This window comes from Clytia hemisphaerica, unplaced genomic scaffold (genome assembly GCF_902728285.1).
Source record: "Clytia hemisphaerica strain Z4C2 unplaced genomic scaffold, Clytia hemisphaerica genome assembly, whole genome shotgun sequence".
In the NCBI taxonomy this organism is placed as follows: domain Eukaryota; kingdom Metazoa; phylum Cnidaria; class Hydrozoa; order Leptothecata; family Clytiidae; genus Clytia; species Clytia hemisphaerica.
In genome coordinates this window covers 261116-278799 of record NW_027103582.1, presented here as the reverse complement: position 1 = coordinate 278799, position 17684 = coordinate 261116, and the positions used below count along the sequence as shown (strand labels likewise).

The window sequence follows — 17684 nt, the reverse complement described above, 5'->3', positions numbered from 1 at the left end:
TGGTTATTCATCGGTTCTCATGTCAAGACTAAATAGATAGTGCGATACTTACTTTAAAGTGTTTATCTCTTTAAAATTCAAAGCAACTAATAATTTTCTACTTTCAGGTGTCTAATAAACGCCTTCTGTTTATTAGGCACCTGGGAGTAAGACCTTCTGGAATTTCTTGTTGGAGACCCCTGGAAATGTTCACCCTTTGTCCGCTTTTTCACGATTTCTAAAAGCGCTCAGTATAGAATAAATCATGAACATATAAACGACTGGACATCTATCTTTTATTGTCTCTTTGAAGCGAGCTTCGTTGCCGCCTGTATTTCAAAATTGGTATGAAAAATCCGACAATATTCCGTCATAATTTTATTTCTTTGAATTATCTAGGTAAAAGGATTGATAGAGCTTAAACATTACTCGTAATGCACAAAAAAATTATTTTCGAATTTTTCACAAGTTTGCAATATATTTTGTCAACATTTTCAACTCTAAAATGCAGAATTTCAACTGCGTGTATACTTTTGAATCCCTTTTGTCACTCCAATAATTTTTTTTATGACTTGAAAAAAATAGCTTGCCAAAGTTGAGAGCCTGTGTCATAAGAATATCGAAATTAGAATGTGACACTCTCTAAAATTATTAGACACTTTTAAGTCAAAATTTAGAAATATTAGTCGGAGTTTTGACAAGCTGACGATGATTTTGCCTCTGTTATCTTTGTTATGATATAGATAAAAGCCTTGAGAAGAGTAGAACAACAGAGACTTTTGTCGAAGTTTTGACGTTGTTAGCAAGGCATTCCCAAGAGATATACCATCAAAATTTATTGTTTCATTTGATGATTTTAACGAGGCGGCAACGAAGCTAGCAGTGTTATCTTCAAAAATACAAAGGAGATGGATGTCCAGTCGTTTATATGTTCATGAATAAATGTAGAATCTTTTGGTGCATTTGGTCAATCAGCGCAAAGGAGAGCTTTTTGTCTGTGCCCAATGCAATATATTAAAGGTGCATCCCTCAATTTCTCAAAATCTGTAAACGCGAAATCTTATAGGGTCTACCAGGAAATAACAGAGAAGGCTATTATTTCTTAGATTCTCATTTTTAAGTTAATCCATCAGGTTAAAGGGGTTTTCGAAAAGGTTCATGACCCCTTGATAGTGCAGACTCAGTATCTACAGTTAATTTCAAAATTCATTGCCGTAGAGGTTGTCATTGTCTCTTCTCATTTGAGGCTTTTCAAACCGACCGCTGTGACGGAGTGTTGGTGAGAGAGGGGACGCGATCGATAAGAGAAGTGTTGCTATTTATAAATCATACTTCATCGCAGAGTTCTCCGTCGTACCGCGTACGGGAATTTTTTAAATATCAAACAGACAATGCGCACAGAGTGTACTACGAAGCGATAAACGTGAGATACACACTCTGGTACAGAGTACCCCTTGATGGGCCCGAGTGTGATCGTGTCCATCCGATTCGATAGGAAAAGTTTTAATTCGTCATCTCCGTGTTCTATAGACCGACTATAGACTTCGAGCACCTCATTGCAATCGGCTTTTTTATGCTTACTGATAGCCAGATAACACCCCGAGTGACATTGTCTGCTTTTCTGATGCGAAACTAATTCTCTGGGCCCTGCCAAACATCAGTAACTCGAGTTACGTACACCGGGAAGGATGTGAATTGTGTCTTTCGTTTATTGAGTGTTACTCCATAACGCCCCTAGCGAGTGCCTCACTAAAAACCGAGATTTTTTATCCCGTTTCTTTCGTTAATTGCGTAGAAGAAACGCGGGTGACGTCTAGTATAGGCTTAGACGATCCTATCGTCTACACAAGATCACTACTAAAAAGGGAATAGTTTAGGAGAGGCGTGATAAATTCGGGTGGAGTAAGCAGTGGCGGAGATGTTTACAGTGTTTCTTCGAAACTCTCCCGCCGATTTTTTTCCGTATACCGCCATAACGCCATACCGCCATTTTTCCCGCCTTTCTTATCACTGTAACGGACGATAACATCGTCTAGTATAGGCTATAACCACAGATATCTGTAAAGCCCGAAGGGCTAGATTTGCGGCTTTTATCAAAAAGTGAAGCTCATCTTTGGAAGGATTTCCTACCAGAGTCACGTGACTAAAATATGCAATTTCACCGGTTTGAGAGATGTGAAATAGCGTTTGCCGCCTACGTTTTTTGATCTCGCGCTCCAAAAACAATTAAAATGCTAGATCCTATCCATCGGCACGAAATTTAAAAATTCAAATTTTTGCTTCACTTTTTTTTGCTGGAGAAAGCTTAAAGTTGCAAATCTAGCCCTTCGGGCTTAGATATCTGTGGCTATAACGCCCCAGTCACCCCTTTTTTCCTCTCTTTCCGGAGGCGTAAAAAAGCTCATTTTTGTTTCCATTCTGCAAAATACCCATAACAACTTCGGTGTAAACAATCTTGCCGCCACGGCCGAAGGAGTTGAGATTTCGCTGAAGATTTTGTCCCTGGTCTTGCTTGTCTTGGTGTTTTTATAGAAAGTTGTAAGTCTAGTTTATTATGAAAGGTATAATAGTTATTTGTAATCCTCGAGGGTTGTAAGAACAAGGGTTTATCGTCCCTTTAAATTGCTAAGAACCTATCAGTGTGGTGTATAAGGAACAGTCCAACATACCCCCTCTCCCTCGTGCCTCGACCAGTCAGGGACAGTCGCCTTATTAGGAGACGCCTCCTGATTAGGAGACCCGTCTCCTAATCAGGAGGTTCACGTCTCCTAATCAGGAGACGGGTGTAATTATCTCGTGAACGAGCAAACTGCGCATGATTTGATTGCTCCCAATGGAAAGAGCACAAAAAATTGATTCCATATGGTGATTTTCAGAAAAATCCACCGGTGGAATCAATCACAATTCTAATAATCCATAAGAACCAATCAGAAGTAAGAATCTGTCTTCTGAACAAAAGCGTCTCAAAAAGAAAAATGGCGGACATGAAAAAAATCAAGAGGGGCTTCCTTGTAGTGCTTTATATTAGGATTGTGATCGATTGCACCGAGAAATTTTGATAATTTTTTTAAAACTTTACCAATTCGAGGCTGCTCTTTCCATTAAAACTAGTTTCAAAATGCGCGGAAAAGCCTAAAGCCCTTAAAATTGAGATCAAAGTTTTATGTCTCCTAATTAGGAGACGGGTCTCCTAATCAAGCGACCCCAAGCGACCTACATGTCTCCTAATCAGGAGACGTCTCCTAATCAGGAGGCGTCTCCTTATAAGGCGACTGTCCCTGACTGTCGACCTCCCTCGCTCACAACATTCGACCAGAGTCTTTCTTCTCTAAGCAAAGGAAAGCTCTCAAGTCCATGCTTTGACCTTTTGGGGCTACTTACTTTCTAGAAATACTAAAAAATCCATGATTCCAGCGCCAGAAACATCGTTATTTAGGCCGTTTGTAAAAGAATGTTTGACTGATTTTTCATTGCGGACCATAAGCATCAAAACAAACCAGTGCAGCTGAGCTTTTGTGAAGTGAAAAAGAGGCTTAGGGCGATCAAACGTCCGTTTACCTCCCTTTTCTAAGGAAAATTTCGCCCTCTCGGACTGTTTTGTTCGAACAGAAAATATTTTTCGCCCGAACAACCAACCCACTTTTTGAGGGTTGGAATGACGGGAACCAAGGGATCTTTTAAGAACGGCCTTACGTATACCAGCTCGGCATGGCAAAATTAAATTCTGTTCACGATAAGTGTGCACTCTTTTTTCTTTTACCTATAACTTTTGACGGAATTCTTCAATCTTTATAAATTTGGTATCGTTGGAGAGTTATTTGTGAGTGGAACAATTTGAAATAAAAAAGTCTATAAAAAAATTCTAAAAACGAAGATGAAAATAAAGAAGAAAAAAATGAAGATCTTGTAGAAAAGTACTATAACTTTCATTTTCACAGGAGAGATTCTTTGATCTTAGGAGGTCATCACTGTGAAGAAATTTTACTGAAATATTTATTCAATATAAAGTTATGATACAAAGTTAATAAGTGATTGACCCAAAAAAACAGCAAAAAACAGCGTTTTTAGACGTCAACCAGCTTATAACTTTGTTTGATATCTTTTGACTGAATGATTATTTTTTAGAAATTTTTTCACAGTGATGACGTTCGATGATGAAGAATTCATTTAAGTGAAAATGATAGTTATATAGCACTTTTCTACAAGATCTTCATTCAGAATACTTTCAACACCAAAAGATTTCAGGACCCTATTTGAAACCATTTTTGAGATTTGAGCCTGAGAAAATTAGACTTTAACTCTAAATATCACGTTTTAGTAGGAAATGCAATACCATATTGGCAGACTTAGGCAAATTTCAAACCCAAACCATTTTGGTTCTCCCAGAGTATATCCAGAATACTTTCAACACCAAAAAATTTCAGGACCCTATTTGAAACCATTTTTGAGATTTTAGCCTGAGAAAATCAGACTTTAACTCTAAATATCACGTTTTAGTGGGAAATGCAATACCATAATGGCAGACTTGGGCAAATTTCTGACCCAAATCATTTTGTTTCTCCTAGAGTATTTTCAGAATACTTTCAACACCAAAAGATTTCAGGACACCATTTGAAACCATTTTTGAGATTTTAGCCTGAGAAAATTAGACTTTAACTCTAAATATCGCGTTTTAAGTGGAAATGCAATTCCATAATGGCGGACTTTGGTAAAATTCTAACCCAAACCATTTTGATTCTCCCAGGGTATTTTCAGAATACTTCCAAGATCCAAAGATTTCAGGACATCATTTGAAATCATTTTAGAGATTTTAGCCCAAGAAAACCAAGTTTTAGCTTGAAATATTGGCATTTAGCATGAAAACTCAATTTCTAGGGCGCCATTATCGATTTATAGGAAATTTTTGAAAACTCAAGTTTGATTTTTCCTGGAGCTTTCTCTGAAGTGTTTTTTAATTACTGAAAATTTCAAGTGTGTACCTTAAAAAGTTTAAAAGTTGTGAGTCCTCAAAAATGCTGCTTTCATGTATTTTGCTACCCAGAATCGGAGAAAATCAGCCTTTTTAGCTTGAAATTGAAACATTGAGCAATCTCGCTGGGGTTATTTTGTCTTTTTATGTTGAATATTAGTACAAGACACCATTTAGAAACCATTTTGACCCTTTACTGGGCTTTCATAGTCTTAAAATGGGCAAAAAATGCCATTTTACTCATTTTTCGCTTTAGTCCGAATCAAAGACCCCCCTGGGGAATGCTGGATTTTTGACCTAGGAGGTTTAAAATTGCGCAAAATGTCTTACAATAGATTACATTTTTACAAAAAAATATTACACTTTGAATTTTTTGACATCATGCTAAAAATGGTAGTTGACGATCTACCCTAACTGATTGAAAAAGGATTATTCCTCTGTGACCACTAAGCCAAGAAAACCAGTTTCAACCTTTCAATCAATTCCAGCTGATAAAAAGGGTGTCGAAATTAGAGAAGGGATGTCGACATTAGACCAAGTAACGGTAATTACCGTACTTTGTATCCAACAACATAAGGCGACATACCTGTTGTCTAATCTGTCATAGCAGCTATCTGGAGAATTAGACAAGGTATTTCGGCATTAGATGTTATGGTAAACAGTGCATAACAATTAGTGTGTCTCAAATACATATGATAGATAATCTAATATGATAGATGATCTAAAAAGCTTTTATGTTACAAAATAGTACAAAAATTGGCTAATTTGAAGGTTTGAGCCTTAGAAACCTGGTTGCTTATGAAAATTTGTATTTTTTGATAGTTTATACCAGGCAAATTGGGGGTCTGGGGGCAAAGCCCCCATAAAATTTTGCTTTTTTTGTAAAATAAAGTGCTACAATATAACAAGACTACTCAAATGTTAAAAAAAAATCAAACAAAACTACTCAATATAGAGCAAACTAGGAAACTCATCGTTGGCTGTAATATGAAAAAAATAAAGATAAAATCGAAAACTCATTTTACCGAAGAAAATATAACAAAACTACTCAAATGTTGTGTTAAATAAATCAAACAAAACTACTCAATATAGAGTAAACTAGGAAAATCTAGCATTTGCTGCAAAATTGAGAAGAAAATCGAAAACTCTTTTTATGACCAAAAAATATAAAGACTAAAATATATGAGAAACTTTTACAAACGGCATGCTACTCTACGCATGGCAGTTTCAGTGCCTTCTCCAACTAGCCAGCGTTTCAAAATTTCATCAAAGTCTGCTTTGTTTTGTTTGTTTTGTGGCGATCTCCTCCTCTTTTTGATGGAGTTTGACCTTTTGACTTGATTCAAATAAATCTTTGTTGCTCAGAGCAATTTTTTTGACCTTGTGGCGATCTCCTCCTCTTTTTGATGGAGTTTGACCTTTTGACTTGATTCAAATAAATCTTTGTTGCTCAGAGCAATTTTTTTGAAATACTTGTACTGGACAATCAAGTTTGGCTCATTCAATGCTGGCTGAACATATTCTTTGCCATCAGCTAACAAAGATGGAGAACCCTAACCACTTCTTTCCGTGCTCTATCAATAAGTTTACATCATCTGGCAAAGAGTAAACGAGTAAACATGTACACAAGATTACAAAACTTTTTCAGAGCAGAATTTTTTTTCGTGAAGATTGAGTTTCATAACTCAATTTAAGATTGAGTTTCTGAGAAAACCCCTGGAAATATGTCTGTATACGTAAAATGCTGCATTATTTTATTTTTGTTTTTTGAAACTACAAAGACAAGATACATAAAGAAAATCAAAAAACCAAGCAAAACACCATAAATAAAAGTTTTGTATTTCTGCTTAAAAAAGAGAAATCTAAAAATGTAAGAAGAAATATTTTGTGGCCGGCTGGGTGACTATCTTGATGGTCAATATCTCTATCTCTTGTGAAAATTACGAGTAAAAAACTCCAGTAGTTCCTGCTGAGTTCTGCCAGGTGGTCAATGTACGTATTTTACAAACCGGTCAGCAAAGTACCAAATAATCATGGGAACAAATTTTTTCTGTAACTAGTCTCTTTTATTTGACAAATCAGCCTTCTGGGACAAATTTCAGTTCAAATAGAACAAGTCAATACATTATTTTGGTCAAGTTTCCATTCTGGTCTGTAAGATACCAACCAGACAGGTAGCCGGAACAAAATTTTGTAAATCCTCTTCAATTATCCATATCTACCACTGGTCAAAATTTCAAGGTCAAAGCACATTGTCAATCTTGAGGTTCTAGGATGCTTCCCATAGTAAAAAAAAATCTAGGAAATATCTATATAAGAATTTACAAGCAGCAGAGTGAATACTAAGTAGCTGAATCAGAGAAACACTTTTTTTCCAAGGTGTCACTCACATTGTCGATTCTTCCCAAAACTAATATGAAGTCAATTTAACTGTATGAGACTAAGTCTAGGACGGAAACCTGCATTTTAAACCTGTTCAGCTTTTAGGGGATACTTTGCGTACTTGCTCAGGAAATCTGTTGAATTATTCGAAGCTGTAGAATATTTTAAATGATTAAACACCCCCTTGAAAATGGATCACTCTGGCTCTCTGATTTCTTCCATTCAAAATATTGTTTCAAATAAGACCGATGAACTTGGCCAAGATTTTGAGAAACTTAGTATAGATTTTGTTCCATATTGCATATATATATTTTTAAACTTTACTTTCAGGTCTTCCTTTGAGGTATCTACACACTGTAAACCATGTTCAAAGATGAAAATCTTGAATCCATCAATATTAAATCGGACACACTTTCTGAAAAATATGTCCGAGATCAATCTTGTCAAACCAAACCGATTGAATTAAAGAATCAATACAGTCAAGCTATTCTTAGACTCTCTGTTGATGTCCAAACAGAGCTCAGTCATACACCAGCTTCTGTAACTCGACTGAGAGTTGATAACTCAAAAAAGTTGGAAACTTTTATGTTGACAGTTTATCCTCTAGTTAGTGAACAATTAACTGCAAATGTTCGAAGTCATGCTTTTGATGATTATGAGTTAGATGAACTAAATATATCAGAAAATATTGAATGCAAAGTAACACTTACTTGTCCAGAACAAAAGGAAGAAGACAAATTAGACATCACATGTTTGTCATGGAATAGTATAGGATCAATTGTTGCTTCGGCTTTGGGAAAATTCGAACATGATACATGGTGTACTCATCCTGCACAAATCCATATTTGGAATGTCAATAAACAAGAAAATTCAACACCCAATAAAACTATTGATGCAGATAATTGTGTGACAGCAATTGCTTTTCACCCAAGTGATCCTCCGATTCTGGTCAGTGGAGATTTTTCGGGTAAAATTCATGTGTGGGATTTAAGTAAGGAAGATAATATTCTGGTTGCATTCTCAGGTAAAGAGACCGAGACACACCATGAAGCTGTTAATCAACTTGTATGGATCCCTTCTACGGGCTCAGTCTTGAACTTTATCAGCACAGGATCAGATGGTAACATCTTTTTATGGATGTATAACAAGCTCAAACAACATCTTGGATTGATCAGTACCTTTCAACTCTCCAGTGATGTCATTCCTCGAAATGTGAGAAAAAGTAGCATGAGAAGTGGTACTGCCCTTGGTATTACGTGTGCTTCTTTAACATCTAATCAAAACAAAGACATTTTGGTTGGTACTGAAAATGGTGGCGTGTTTTGCTGTAAAGAAAAAACTAATGGTGGTGGATACACTATTATTGCATTTGGTAGTCATGAAGCAACTGTCAATTCTATTGACTCATCACAAGCAATGAAAACATTTTTTCTGACTTGTTCGTTAGATATGTGTATTCATGTTTATCAGGAATCGCAATCAACACCTCTGCATAAAGTGGATCCAATGTCAGGATATTTGTTTGCAGTTCAATGGTCTCCTACCAAGCATGTATTTTACGTCTCAACAGCAGCAAGTAATATTCTGGTCTATCAGATAGAAGACGATGAAGTTCATTTGAAAAATACCATCAACGTTGGAAATAAAAAGGTTTGCATCAACTCACTAGCTGTAAACAAGGAGGACAAGATAGCATCTGCTGATTCTAATACTACCATCAAAATATGGGAATTCAAAAATGATTGATTGACACAGCACGTATTTAATGCAACCACTATTTTTAATCTTTTTTATAACAAATTGAGAGCTTTTTCAACATTTTAAAGCCATAATTCTTCAAATCCGACCCTCAAATTCCTTTTTGGACCAAATACAATGATTATAGTTCTGCTACTATAATAAAAAAAGAAAATTTTGATTTATTTGTAAGAAGATTTTTAGAAAATTATTTATTGTTATGTTATTATAAATATGGAATTTATTTGATCAGATTTTTATTTCTTACACACACCTGCATAGAATGCACAGTATTATTTCGAGAACTTTGTTATAGTGGAAACTACTGTTACTTATGATGTACACTTTACAAAAGTGTTTTGACTTTACAAGCTGTGAAACTTTTTGGATAAATTTTAAAATATCTTAAGTTCTAGCACATTATGTTGTGTAGAAATGTCGATTTTTGCCATCACTAAATTCTGTGGAATATCATTTCATAGTATTTAGTCTTTTAGCTTACCATTTAAATGTGATGTGTGTTAGTATTTCATTTGAATTATGTTTTGTTTTTAAATTTGAATTTTAGAAAAAAAGAAGAAATCTTTAAAGTGTCCTTGTTTCGCGTTGTAGGAATGAAGAGTGACTTCAAATATTTTTCAGACGAAAAATGCTCTGATCTCTGTTTATCCAGATTTTTGTGATTCTTTTGCGATTCTTCTATTTTTTATCTACATTTTAGAATTCAAAGAAAGACTGCTTTTAAGTTTGTCCGTTCATTCTTTAGACAAAAAAATAAACAAAACAAAAACAGTTAAAAAGCAAAGTAAAGATGGGACAAGATTATTATGCAATACTCTATTTGACACGAAGTGCCACTGATGCTGACATCAAAAAAGCGTAAGTTACGCTCATAGCCACATTAGAGGGAATCGTCTTTCACTTTCATTTACATTTTAACGATACGGAGATATGTTGTACTATTCGACATTTTAATTTCTCTATTTTTGTTTGATTTATCCGTTCCCCTCTAGACATAGTTTGATCTCTAGCTTTATTTCAACAAAATCACCATGCTTTACGTTTCAGCTACCGTAAGTTAGCCCTGAAGTATCATCCACAGAGGAACTTGGAGCCTGGGGCCGACCATCATTTCAAGCAAGTGGCTGAAGCATATGATATACTCAGCAATTGTAAGATTTTTTTTCTTCAAAATTTTGCTGACGTTGGATTTTATGTTAAATGTTTTTTGAGGCGTTGAATGCTATATTTTAGATTTGCATTTTTAAGGTGTCACGTATTACGTAAGTGTTCAAGGGATGATAGTCAGAGCTGATTATCAAAAATGAAACGAATGTTTTTCATAGAAAACTTGTACTTGTAGCTTCTTTCGGTAATTTTGATTTTTTTCTCAAATTTGTTTTAGCAAGTGTTCATAGCTGGTGATCAGTAAATATCACGAAATTTCGATATGTTCCAAAAATATTTCCCTTCATTCAATTGCAGGTCAAAGAAGAGCTTTGTATGACCAGTTTGGTGAAGAAGGTTTAAAGAATGGAGTTCCTACAACAACTGAAGGTTCGATTTTCTCTACTAGTTTTCATCTTCGTTTATCTGTATTAAGATCTACAATCTCCGAGCAGATTCTGATTACACCGCGCTGGCACGTATTCACTCTAAAGGATGTCTCCGTATTGGAATGAATCTGCCCAGTTTGGCACACCACTTTGATCTTTTTCATCAAAATTTGGGGTGAATATTAAATGAGCTTTTGACCGCGCTGATTGGCTAAAGCAAAACAATTGCACCGAAATCAACCGTCAGTTAAGTACATTAAAATATACATTAGAATCCGGTCGCTTTCGCTTTCGTTTTCAAGTAAAAGGCAACGCGGTTTTGAACGTTTTGGCTGAACAGCCAGGTCAGATCGTCACATTCGCTTTATCCCTTCAGGACAGGGCGTGGCACGCGCAGAATGGATGATCTGTTATGAGATTAAAATATATCATGCCTCGTTATATCATGATCCCTTTCCATTCGATAGTAACGGTGATGTTTAAAGTTATCTTTGTCACAACAACCAACCTTTTTAAAAGCTTCATGAATTATTCTTCTTCTATTAATTTCAGGCGAATATACGAAAGGGTACGTTTTTCATGGCGATCCCGATCGAGTGTTTAAAGAATTCTTCGGCGGAGACAACCCTTACTCAGGTAAAGCTCAATTGATTCCAATGTTTCCTTTGAATCAAAAGATTAAGGTCTTGACCTTTCTTTATTGTCCCCCAAAACAGTATTGAGTCTTGAATTAACCCTTGATAGTTAAATGCTCAAAAGTACAATTGACGACGTTTAATTTGCTCTTTGTTACTTTGAAGTCGGTTGAAACGAAAACATTCCTATTTTTATTAGAGTTATACGAAGTCAGTCCACATGAGATTGATATGGGTTTCGGAGGGATTAATGGGCGTGGCCGACAGAAACAAGATCCAACAATCGAACGAGATCTGTTCTTAACATTGGAAGAAGTTTTCAAAGGATGCACAAAGAAAATGAAAATCTCAAGAAGAGTAGGACCCTTTGAAATTTTTATTGCGTCCCGGTATTTCGCGCTGACCTCAAAGTTTATGAATTTAAAAGTAGTAACAGCTGCACAAAGTTCTTCGTTTGTACGACTTGCAATCCCACATTCTTTGTGTTAATTGCACGTTAATTAATTACTTACGATATCAAAAGAAAGGTAATAACTATCACGGTTTTTCAATCATTTCGAAATGAACTGTGGAATTGGAACTCGTAATATTTTCTAGTTGGAATAAATATGACGTGTGCGACGCGGAGCGCTATATTACAGTAGACTCAGTTTATTCGATATTCTTTTATTCGAATCGTTCCATAAAAGTTATTCCCCGTAAAGGAGAAACCCTCTTAATATACTTTCTGTATTTCGAGTTTCCTTAATTCGAGCTAATATGCTCTATTCGAGTTCGAATTAGCGAGAGTCAAGTATACTTTATAGACTTATAGAGATTCTAATGACGCCATTATCAAGGCTCGCAAAAGGTCTCCGGCATATTTTCATGGTGACATTATATATAACATCTTGAATAAATGGAAGGAAGAGCGAGGAGGAAGTTATTCTTAATGATTTCTTTGCGAATTTTTCACCAGGTTATGAACGAAGATGGCCACACATCAAGCGTCCGCGATAAAATTCTCACCATCAATGTAAAACCAGGCTGGAGGTCTGGAACGAGAATCACATTCCCAAAAGAAGGCGACCAAGGACCAAATAACATTCCTGGTAAACTCTCTAGATTTAAAACTTAAATCTGATTGGTTAATTAGCTTCACATGACGGTTGATACTTTCTCAGAGGGTTTATAATCTATTCGATGATATTTTAGGGAAATTGATTTTGTAGATTTTTAGGGTTATGAATTAAAAGTATACAAAACTTTAAATGTTTTGACTAGAATCCCTGATCGCTCAAGAAGTTATTAGCATGACTCATAAGTAGTCCTCATTCTCTATTAGTTCCACTGGCATCTTATCACTTCACTAACTGTGTTTTTTTTTCAGCGGACATCGTATTCGTAGTGAAAGACAAACCTCATCAGATTTTCAAACGAGAAGATGACGATATTGTTTACACAGCCAATGTTCCTCTCGAAAAAGTAAGCTTTTTTAATCAAGTCGACTGTTTCCGTAATGAGTGCTCTCTAAGACTAATTTAGGCTTTACAGATCAACAAGCCCAGGTTTTTGGGGTCAAACATTCTATCTTTTGACGTCACTTTAAACTTTCGAAGCTCTTGCATAGCGAAATAATCGAATTTACGTCAAAATACTTGAAATGCTATATTTTTTCGACAATCATCATGGCGGAACTCACCAAGAAACAAAACAATATTTCTCATTACAGTTTTTGGTTTTCGGCGGGGTACTGGGTAATGTTGCATGAGCAGATTCGTCTTTACACAGTGAGTTGGATTCTATACTAAGCCTTGTACAAAACTATACAGTTTTCAATGTTCTTTTCAGGCGTTAGTTGGATGTATCGTGGACGTACCAACATTGGATAACAGAATCATCAGCATCCCTGTCAACGATATCGTGCAGTAAGTTTCATCTACTTCATCCGAGCTTTACAGTGTGTCCCAAAAAACACGGATAAATTTTTATATAACGTAAAATCCTCATAATTCATGCCAAATTTTATGACTTGTACACGTAATATTTCAATCTCAAAAACCTATTCAATCATCTTGGGAATTGAATATCTATTGATTGAACAGAAAATTGTAATCTTATTAATTTCGCCTTAGCGAAAGTATTACGATAGGCATTCAGCGGCGGTGTCATCGGACGAAAAATTAGAAAACGAAAGTACTTGATACGGTGGACGAACTCACTAAATTTAATTTACAAATTACACGCTCGTATAACCACGGACGATTTTCGCGCGTTTTCTTTGGATTACGTCATATATCTTTGTGTCTTTAGCTTCACAGTTTTGATTTTTTCTTTTTTTTTCTTATAAGCATATACTTTATAAGAATCAAATCAATAACTCATTATATACGGGGATATACCTTTCGGTAATTATTTCTTACAAAGTAGACAAGGGATGGCGCACAATATAAGCATATTTATTTTTCTTATAAGCATATACTTTATAAGAATCAAATCAATAACTCATTATATACGGGGATATACCTTTCGGTAATTATTTCTTACAAAGTAAGCAAGGGATGGCCCACAATATAAGCATATTTATTTTTCTTATAAGCATATACTTTATAAGAATCAAATCAATAACTCTTGATAGACGGTGATATACCTTTCGGTTAATTAGTTCTTACAAATTAAACGAGGGACGGCGAACATTATGAGCATATTTATTTCTCTTATAAGCATATACTTTACAAGAATCAAATCAATAACTCTTGATAGACGGTGATATACCTTTCGGTGATTAGTTCTTACAAAGTAAACAAGCGATGGCAAACAATATAAGCATATTACATTATTATTATCCGGTTGTGAGGCGGCAGTCCATGCTATGCGAACCTTATTCGAAGAAGAAAATTGCGATGGAATCTTGTTGGTTGATGCTGACAACGCTTTCAATCGAATAAATCGACGAGTCATGATTCACAACATTCAAATTGTTTGTCCTGAGATTGCTACCTTCATCAGCAACACATACTCGTCACGTGCAAGGCTCTTTGTCAGTGGTGGATTTGAAATCAGTTCATCAGAAGGTACAACCCTAGGAGATCCTGTGGCCATGCCTCTCTACGCTTTAGCACTCGTCCCCTTGTTGGAAAACATCGACTCAAACAACATCAACCAAGTCGCATATGCTGATGACCTAAGTGCTACTGGTCAACTGAAGTTTCTTCTAAGATGGTGGGTAAAGCTTCAAAACGTTGGTCCACATCTTGGCTACTTTCCAAAAAGCTCGAAATCATGGCTAGTAGTAAAGCCAGACAAGTATGAGCTCGCAAAAGTCATATTTGAAGGTACGGGTATCAATATCACGAAAGAAGGAAAACGCCATTTGGGTGCAGCAGTTGGAACAGACGAATTTAAGGTCGAATACGTCACAGATTTCGTGAACGACTGGGTTTCACAGCTCAAACTACTTTCTGAGATTGCGAAAGCGTATCCTCAATCTGCATATTGTGCATTCACCGCTGGTTTCGTGCACAAATTCAACTACCTCATTCGAACCATTCCCGACGTGAAAACACTTCTTCAACCAGTAGAAGATGTAATTCGACACCACTTCATCCCTGCATTGTGCGACGGCAGAACCTGTAACGACCATGAACGTCAATTGCTGTCTCTACCAGTGAAGTTGGGTGGATTAGGTATCATTGACGTCACGGAGAGTTGTAGAATCGAATTCCAGCAATCTATCAAACACACGCAAGATCTTGTTCGAAAGATCATTAACCAGAACGTTGATATGGTTGCAGGTAACTCGAATGATCTACCTGATTCACCACCTGATTCCAAGACTTCATTCAATGAACGAAAGCTGAACGAATTGAAAACGAGATCTTCACCAAACGAATTGAAGGCCATCGACATCGCATGTTCACATGGTGCATCCGCGTGGTTATCATCGCTGCCAATAAAATCTGAAGAATTCTCCATGACGAAAAGAGAATTTTTCGACGCAATTTTCTTACGCTATGGTTGGGATATGAAAAACCTACCAACCGATTGTGTTTGTGGATGCAAGTTCAACGTGAACCATGCCCTTCAATGTAAGGTGGGAGGATTTATCCATATGCGCCATAATGAGTTGGTCAATATTACGGCCAACTTATCATCCATCGTATGCAAAGATGTGGAGAAAGAGCCGGTTCTCCAGAAGAAATTCGATCGTGATCCTGAACTTCGAGCTGACATAATGCTAAGAGGATTTTGGCAACGGCAACAGAAGGCATTTCTTGACGTAAGGGTCTTTTCCCCTTTTGCCAGAAGTTACCAAAGCCAAAATCTTGCTAGCACTATGAAGCAGATGGAGAAAGAGAAGAAACGCAAATATGTGAAACGAGTGCTTGACCAGGAAAATGGAACTTTTACTCCTCTTGTCTTCTCTTCCAATGGTGGAATGAGTAAAGAGACGAAGCGTTTTTATGGGAGATTAAGCGAACTCATCGCCGAGAAGAATAAATCTTCTTTATCAGAGACTTCATTTTTTATAAAAAGAAAAATTTCTTTCAGTTTAGTAAAATCAAGTGTGGTGTGTCTGCGAGGCTCGAGGTCCTGGAGACGCTCTTCGCCTTTCAGTAACACGACAGCTGATGCAGAGGCCATAAATAGTTTTTCTTCAATTTCATGAGTATATTTTTTTTTCAGGTTATTTTTTTAGGTTATATATAGGAAGTGTGTTGTTTTTAGATTTATTTCATTTTGAGTTATCTAAACTTTGTTTAGTTTATGGCATGCCGGGACTGCCTCCGTGCGTAGAAAAAAAAAAAAAATATATAAGCATATTTATTTTTCTTATAAGCATATACTTTATAAGAATCAAATCAATAACTCTTGATAGACGGTGATATACCTTTCGGTAATTAATTCTTAGAATGTAAACAAGGGATGGCGCACAATGTGAGCTTATTTATTTTTCTTATAAGTATATACTTTATAAGAAATTCAATCAATAACTCTTGATAGACGGTGATATACCTTTCGGTAATTAGTTTTTACAAAGTAAACGAGGGACGGCGAACATTAAGAGCATATTTATTTTTCTTATAAGCATATACTTTATAAGAATCAAATCAATAACTCTTGATAGACGGTGATATACCTTTCGGTAATTAGTTTTAACAAAGTGAACAAGCGATGGCACACAATATGAGTATTTTTATTTTTCTTATAAGCATTTACTTTATAAGAATCAAATCAATAACTCTCGATAGACGGTGATATACCTTTCGGTAATTAGTTCTTGCAAAGTAAATAAGGGACGGCGTACATTATAAGCATATTTATTTTTCTTATAAGCATATACTTTATAAGAATCAAATCAATAACTCTTGATAGACGGTGATATACCTTTCGGTAATTAGTTCTTACAAGGTAAACAAGGGACGGCATACAATTTGAGCATATTCATTTTTCTTATAAGCATTTACTTTATAAGAATCAAATCAATAGCTCTTGATAGATGGTGATAAACCTTTCGGTAATTAGTTCTTACAAAGTAAACAAGGGATGGGGCACAATTTGAGCATATTCATTTTTCTTATAAGCATATACTTTATAAGAGTTTTTAAAAATTAAACAACAATTGTTCTTAAATCGGTCTTGATTTTTTTAGCAATTTTAAGCCTTGTTGTACGTGTAAAATTGTTTCATTAAGGCTCGATGTAAAGTATATTTCAGATTAGCTTCAATCTCTACTGTTTGTTTTTTCCATGCAGTTCAAATTCTAGGCGAAATTTTCGACTTCAAGTCGTCTTGTTTCAGTTATTCCAAGCCCAGTGAGTTTAGATAATGAGTTTAGATGATTTTACTTTACGTAGAAATCTCTGTTCTCATTTTTGGAACACACTGTATGATGAAAGACCTGCTTTTTCCTGAAACACAAAACCCCTTTCTCGCTTTCTTTTATATGACTTTCTGTTTATCTTCCTATTCAACTTTTCAGTCCTGGTTATTTGAAACGAGTTGGCAATGAAGGGATGCCCATCTCCAAAACACCCAACAAGCGAGGTGACCTCGTCATCGCTTTCGATATCTCCTTCCCCAAACATCTATCAACCGAACAAAAATCGCTTATCTCTCAAGCACTCACCTGACGATAGATAACATTGTAGGAATCTATAGCTGTAAATATGTTTTCTGATTTTTTTTGATTGAATGTTGTACATATTTAAATAAATTTTTGTTTGATTTTTATAATGATGATTGTAATTATGATTATATTGGACTGATTTTAATCATGGATTTAACCTTTTCATGTCGTAACCCTCCTTCTACCTCTACCGTTCATACGATTTCGATTCTGTTTCAACAATTGAAAGAAGGCATACGTTTCAAATTTTAATTTTAAGCCTGCATGGTTTTTCTTTTAAAATCCGAAAACTGCTAAAAGTTCTCTTGTTTCAGTCA

General features: G+C 35.7%; 2 protein-coding genes across 3 annotated transcripts; both read left to right on the top strand.

Annotated features, from left to right (window-relative positions):
* Positions 1 to 2417: 2417 nt before the first annotated feature.
* Positions 2418 to 9657, top strand: LOC136801291 (cytoplasmic dynein 2 intermediate chain 2-like). 2 transcript variants are annotated; one of them, XM_067057923.1, is made up of 2 exons: positions 2418 to 2517; positions 7661 to 9657. In XM_067057923.1, exon 2 carries the CDS (start codon positions 7694 to 7696, stop codon positions 9074 to 9076), a length of 1383 nt encoding a protein of 460 aa, XP_066914024.1. In that variant the 5' UTR covers positions 2418 to 2517; positions 7661 to 7693; the 3' UTR covers positions 9077 to 9657. The 2 variants fall into 2 exon arrangements, with proteins under 2 accessions (XP_066914024.1, XP_066914025.1); XM_067057924.1 differs by having other exon boundaries at positions 2421 to 2540.
* Positions 9658 to 9812: 155 nt separating this feature from the next.
* LOC136801290 (dnaJ homolog subfamily B member 13-like) lies at positions 9813 to 17512 on the top strand. Its single transcript, XM_067057922.1, has 9 exons — positions 9813 to 9946; positions 10136 to 10239; positions 10553 to 10624; positions 11176 to 11259; positions 11458 to 11615; positions 12217 to 12349; positions 12628 to 12722; positions 13089 to 13165; positions 17221 to 17512. The coding sequence occupies exons 1-9, from the start codon at positions 9879 to 9881 to the stop codon at positions 17369 to 17371; spliced, it is 942 nt and encodes a 313-aa protein (XP_066914023.1). The 5' UTR covers positions 9813 to 9878; the 3' UTR covers positions 17372 to 17512.
* Positions 17513 to 17684: the final 172 nt, after the last annotated feature.

Bases quoted from the DNA above. Each gene is read 5' to 3' on its own strand.
- LOC136801291 (XM_067057923.1), top strand. From the start codon at position 7,694: ATGTTCAAAGATGAAAATCTTGAATCCATCAATATTAAATCGGACACA.
- LOC136801290 (XM_067057922.1), top strand. From the start codon at position 9,879: ATGGGACAAGATTATTATGCAATACTCTATTTGACACGAAGTGCCACT. The intron at 11,616-12,216 runs GTAGGACCCTTT...ATTTTTCACCAG, and splicing joins AAATGAAAATCTCAAGAAGA to GTTATGAACGAAGATGGCCA. The intron at 12,723-13,088 runs GTAAGCTTTTTT...TGTTCTTTTCAG, and splicing joins CCAATGTTCCTCTCGAAAAA to GCGTTAGTTGGATGTATCGT.